Source organism: Prosopis cineraria, unplaced genomic scaffold (genome assembly GCF_029017545.1).
Source record: "Prosopis cineraria cultivar Desert tree isolate PC_DT_omini unplaced genomic scaffold, ASM2901754v1 PC14, whole genome shotgun sequence".
Classification (NCBI taxonomy): domain Eukaryota; kingdom Viridiplantae; phylum Streptophyta; class Magnoliopsida; order Fabales; family Fabaceae; genus Prosopis; species Prosopis cineraria.
The window spans coordinates 7,719,232-7,725,320 of NW_026555345.1; the positions used below are offsets into that span (position 1 = coordinate 7,719,232).

The 6,089-nt window shown below is 33.4% G+C and overlaps 1 protein-coding gene across 1 annotated transcript; it reads right to left on the bottom strand.

Moving 5' to 3' along the window:
- Nucleotides 1-1,324: 1,324 nt before the first annotated feature.
- LOC129293382 (uncharacterized) lies at nt 1,325-2,422 on the bottom strand. Its single transcript, XM_054931310.1, has one exon. The coding sequence runs from the start codon at nt 2,240-2,242 to the stop codon at nt 1,763-1,765; it is 480 nt and encodes a 159-aa protein (XP_054787285.1). The 5' UTR covers nt 2,243-2,422; the 3' UTR covers nt 1,325-1,762.
- Between the last annotated feature and the right edge of the window lie 3,667 nt (nt 2,423-6,089).

Sequence of the window (6,089 nt, forward strand, 5' to 3'; positions counted from 1 at the left end):
TTCATTTAATTTTAATCCTACTTAATTTTTGTAATATGATGTAGTCAAATGAAAGGGAGCACATTTAGAACTCATTAGCAAGCAGTGATGAGTACCTCACTCTTAAAATAAAATCTGGACAATCCAGATTTAAGTATTTCTTTTTTTTTAATAAAAATTTATAAGATTTTGAATAAATCTGTTAATTACCCATAAACAGCGTTCATATTTAATCAGATCGATTTAAATTTAATATTTATTTTTTATAATTTTTATAATTTTAACATATATTTACTTTGTACTGTTCAAATTTAAAATTTTTAATTTATTATACTGTCAAATTTAAAATAATCCAAAGTAAATCTGTTTGGTCAATTTATAAAAATTATAAAAAATAAAAATTTAAATTTAAACTGACCTAATTAAATATTAATTATTTATATTAATAATTAATAAAAATTTTAAACTTTACAAAAACTTTTATTTAAAAGATAAAAAAATATTTAAATTTGGATCATTTAAATTTTAAGGGTGATATGCATTGAACTTGCTCCCCAAATGAAAAGGGTTGTATACTTCAATAATTTACTTATTCTCACCAACTAAAAGATTAATAAATGATTGGACGGTTTAAACCTCAGCGTCTGTCCCTGTAGATTTCTTATCTTCAGTGTTTCTGTCTTCTTGTGCTGTCATGGTTCTATGGCTTTGTTTTCCCTTCTTTAGTTTGTTTGTTTCTCTGAGCTGGTTCTATTTTTACAATGCAACCGTTGAAAAAAAAAAAAAATCAGTTGTTGTACTATTTTTACTTTATTAATATGTATAAATCCTTGACTTTTCTTCAAAACAAAAAAGAAAGTAAAATTTCAGCATATAACCTGTAACTTAGTAACATGTCACTCTTCCCCGTTTATTAGTGTTAGATTATGAATTTAGTCTCGCATTCTAAATCTTGTAATAAAATAAATAAATAGATCTATCAGTTTATTAAATAAATAAAAATTCACACAATCTTTTTCGGAAAAAAGACCTTATCCATTACAAATTTAATCATTAACTACTTTTAAAATTTAATCCCAACTTTTAAAATTAGATTAAACGAATTTTATGGAAACAAACAAGGTAATATTATATCACATGGCAACATAAGTAAATGATAATAATATTAAACATTCGCCAGTTCCCACAAAATGCGTGAAACAAACTCTAGAAGATGGTACCAAGAAGGGGGAAAACTTATATATTTTACCTTTTTACCCTTCTAGCTACAAAATATTCATTTTCATGCTAATAATTAATTAATTAATTAACGACCATATACTATATATGAGGGAGACATTTGATCTCGAAAACGATGAACACGGTCCAAAAACCGTTAGGATTTATTTATAAAATTACCTTTTTTTTTTTGCCAGAAATAAAATTAAATTTTTTAAAGATCAAAACCTATAAACTGTTCCACGCAACGACGTCGTAGAGAGGAAAAGCGTATCTCACTGGTACAAACAACGAGGCTGGCATTTCACAGTCCACACATTTTCCTCCCGTTCTCCACGCAGGTAAAATACGTTCTTCTTTTGCAGGTGCTTACGTTAGCATCATCAACAACCCCGCGCACGTTAGCATCGGTACGGCGGCCAGGCGTCAAAACCGTCCAATGAGTGTCTCTATCGTCGCCAAGCTCTTCGCCGTGAAAATTATATTAACATTCTCTAAAAATAAAATAAACAAATTAAAAAATCCCGGAAAATTTCTATTTATCTCCGTACAGTTTTCGCAGTGCCTACTCAGGGATAGTGACGAGCACAGGTCGCCAAGCTCTCTTGAGGAATCTATACCGGAACGCTGAGGAGACCGGTCTGAGAGAAGTGGTTCCGCCGCGTCGGAATGCCGAGCCGGTTCGGAATCGGCTGCCGAGGCCGGAATTCGCAATCGCCGGCGAGAATCTCTCTCGTTCTCGCCGTTCTTCTTCTTGGCACCTCTTTTCATCATCGACCGGCGGAGGAGAAGATACGAACAGATCCTTGAGCTTCCGGCGAACTCTGACCTCCTTTTCGTTCACTTCCACCGGATCTACATCGTCGTGGTCAACAGGGGCGTCCTCGCGGCGAGCGAATCGGCGGCGGTCGGGACGGCTGAGGAACATGCGGAGGGTCTTGCGGCGGCGGAGGTGGATGACGGGGCTAGTAGTAGGGCTGCGAGTGGGGCTGCCGGCGACGGCGCACTGGGTGGCTAAGAGCTTGAATTTCTGAAGTGTGGCCATTGAAAAAGAGAAGAGCGATGGATTAAGTAACGGAGAAGCGAAGGATTGCTTGCTAGAGAGAGAAAGCGAGATCTGAGTCCATTCGATTCGATTCGATTCCGATTCGATCGGCTTTTGAGGCTTTATTACTGAGGTGTGTTGTGGATGTTACAGTGAAAGAGGGAGAGATAGAAGGGAGAACTAAAGAGGAATAATGACAACGCAAATGGCTTTCTCAGTGGGATATAAATGCTGTCAGACACGTGGCTGTGGCACGTGGTAAGCATTTTTCTTGGAACTGAGACAATAATAACGGAGTGAATTAGATTGAATTATTAGTTATTGGTAATTTGCCCAGTAGATTGTCTGCTCTTTCATTCCTATCATCTTCCCTTCTTTTTTAACTATTACATCAAAATTTAAATAATTCAGATTTAATCTTCTATAAAATTATTATTAAAATCTTAATATATATATTTTTTCATTCCTACCCTTCATTTATTATCGGTCTCACAGTTGTCGTAATTATTGTGCAAGCCCAAGTACCTACGTTTACATAATGCTGGAGCTAGAGTCCCCTTTCATCTGCATAATAGTATCGGCTAAGTCCTCTAGGAGGAGCCTCAACAATACTACAATTAAAGTTATGACTGAGTTTGAATTTCACGATCCAGTCAGCACACATTATTCTCTTTTTGAACATATTTCATAATGACTTGCCAATCTTTATTAATTAAATTAAGAACCTGGCAAATTTGCCACTGTTGGACTTCATTGCCATCTGCTGCCATGTGATATGATATTCTTGAACCATCGTAGCAGAGTCACTTTCAATAATCACCTTGTTAATATGAAGCTCACGAACCACCCATGCATGCCATGGAAAAGCCACCAATATTCGGCTTCTTTTTGCTGTGCAAGTGCCAAGATTACAAACCCACCCGCTCACCCATGCCCCAACAAAATTTCTGAATATACCACACCACAACTCGATATAGTGCAGGCTCTTTTATGTGGGGTTTTCGGGATTTTGTTAAAGCTGAATCTGTTGGGATGAGTGAATTCATAGCAGTCAAGGAGGCCTCGCTCCTAATTGCTGAGTTGAATATGAGGAATGTTGTAGCGGAAATTAAACTGACAATGCAGAAGCTTTTTGCTTGTATTTCCTCTCAGTCTGCAAATAAAAGTGATTGGCATTGCTGGTTTCTAATGTCAGGAAATTCAAAACTTGTGTGCGTCTCGAGCTGACTTGTTCTTCTCCTTTACCAAAAGGGAAGGTAATAGTGCTGCTGATTCTATACTAGTTAATACTCGCAAGGGGTGTGCTTGTCTAGGTGGGTATTTACATCATCATTCTCTCTTTCTTTGTTACTCTCTTGGAATGCTACTGATCTGAAGAATTTCTAATACTTCATTTGGCCTTGGATCCCCTGATCGTGAAGGTGTTGGCTGCGAAGCGGTGGGCTGTTTGTTTTTACTGTTTTGTTTTATTTCATTTGTCTCAGATTTTTTTTCCCCTTCTCGCAATAGCAGAAAGGGAGGAGACTAGCAACGGCCATGGTCTCTTTCAATTTTTTAAATTTTTTTTATATTATATAAATATTACATACTTTCGGTCCTTCTAAAGTTTATAAAAATTTTATAATATATATGTTTTTTTAATGTTGGCCCCCCTTAATCTTAAATCCTAACTTCGCCCTTGCTTGTAATTATTTCTTTCTTTGTTTGTTTCTTTGGATATGCATTTGATGGCTGAACTTTTTTCTTGTTTGATTTGTTTCGTGTTTAGTGGAAACCAGCATCTTTGAAGGTTTAAAAAAAAATTTGGACACTTTATTGTGAACATTAATTTTAATAAAAAGGTAAAATAAAAAAGTTATATTATATTTTAATAATAATTTTATAAGAAATCAAATATCCCATTTGAATGATTAAAAAGGAAAAAGAATGGAAGATGATGAGAATGGAAGAGGAGAGAATCTTCTCCCATTTTTGGACAGAGAAATTCTTGCATAGATCAAATATATCACATCATTCATACTTTATCCAATAAAAGCAATGATTATAAATATAAATTGATTCTGTTGTCGATGATAATACAGAAAGAAAATATAAGAAATTAAATAAGCACTCTATTTTAAAAGTAAAGTTATTAAAACTAATAACATGTTAGATTTTATTTAATTGAAATGGTGTAACATGTCATGTTTTTTTAAGATGTATGGCACTAGATGTATGCAAGAATTTCTCCTTTGGCCCAAGTAGGAATAGAGTTACTTTAACCAACAATTAGAATCAGAGCTATTATATTTGGAATGACCAAAATGCCTTAGGAACATTAATTAATTACATTAAAACATGTAAGTTGGTAAAACAGATCTCATAATAATAAGTAAACGGAGAGAGTAAAAATTGACAGTTAATGGTAAAATTTAATTTAATGATTGGTAAGGAGATTTTACCCCAGGTTTATTGGAAGTCTTTAGTCTTATATGTCTGTGATCAATTTCTTGTTCACTATCTAGTGCTCCGCACTTATCTCAATTCCATCATGTCAATTTAGACTCACAAGTCATAATATTCTCCCTTCATCCTTAATCCTAAACCTTCATATAACATTTAAAGCAAACCCCCCCGGGCTATATTGAAGTTTTTTTGGTAAGTGATTGCGGATTCCATTTCCCTTGTAAATCTAAGTTGTTAGGTTACTCTTATAATTTAAAAATACACAAAAAAAAAAAACTAAAGACTCTTGTCTCATACAAACAATCCCCCACAGGAAAAAAAAAAAAAAAACCTAGTTGATTAGTATGTGCCGACGACTCTTTGGTCTAGTGGCATTTATCCTTGTAATCCTATCTTTAGATGCAAGAGGTTAAAGGATTAAATCCCCATATAGTTAGAGAGGGACAAAAAATTTACATGTTTGTGGGATTGTTGTGTGATGTGTGGGTATGTGTGAAATGCATGTGCGTGAGATTTTCTTCCCCATGAGAAAGGGTTAGATAGGATTTTTTTTAACAAAAAGAAAGAAATTAGTGTATACGCACACAAAAGGGAAACATCTATCACCCAATTAAAACCAAAGCTATCATATGGTGATTGTTAGGTTTCCGACTAAATAAATTTCACAACCTTTAAAATAAAGCTACCATACTTAAACTATCTTAATTAAAATCATGTTTTACAAAAATAAATAATAATAGACTATTACGATGCTTTCAAGTTTACATTATGAGTTGATATATTTTTTATGAGTTTATTTAAATACTTGATTTTAATAATTTTATTTTAAGAATCCAATTTTCAGTGTCATTTTTATATTTTTAATAGAAGTGGCAATTCAGGACAAGTCCAAACCCGTCCAAAAAAAAGCTAAAGTTAAGCTTGATTATATGAACTTTTAAAAAATATATAATATTTTAAGCCTAATTCAAATAAGTTCGACCATTGAAATTACTGATTCTACATGCATGTAAAGTCGGTAATTCAAGTCAAGCTTAACTATATGAATTTTCTTTTAGGGATAGAATATTTCAAGCCTAATAAGCCCAACTCAAATTGAGCTAAGCTCAAATAAATCTGCCCTGCCTGAATTACTGACTTTAATTTTTAAGAAAATAAATTATTAAAAACGTTTTGAACTAAAAAAGTTGTAATTTATTGAAAATGTACAACAAATTGTATAATCATACATGAGATGGATGTCTATACCCTCAAACTTTTAATTTGAAATTATACTCTTTAATATCTTGTAGATATATTTTAACACTTTGTGAGGGGGGAAATCCCTCCAAATCTTCCTAATTTGAAAGAGAGGGAAGGGAAAACTAATTAAAATTCTCCCTCTCTTCTCAATTCATATAAT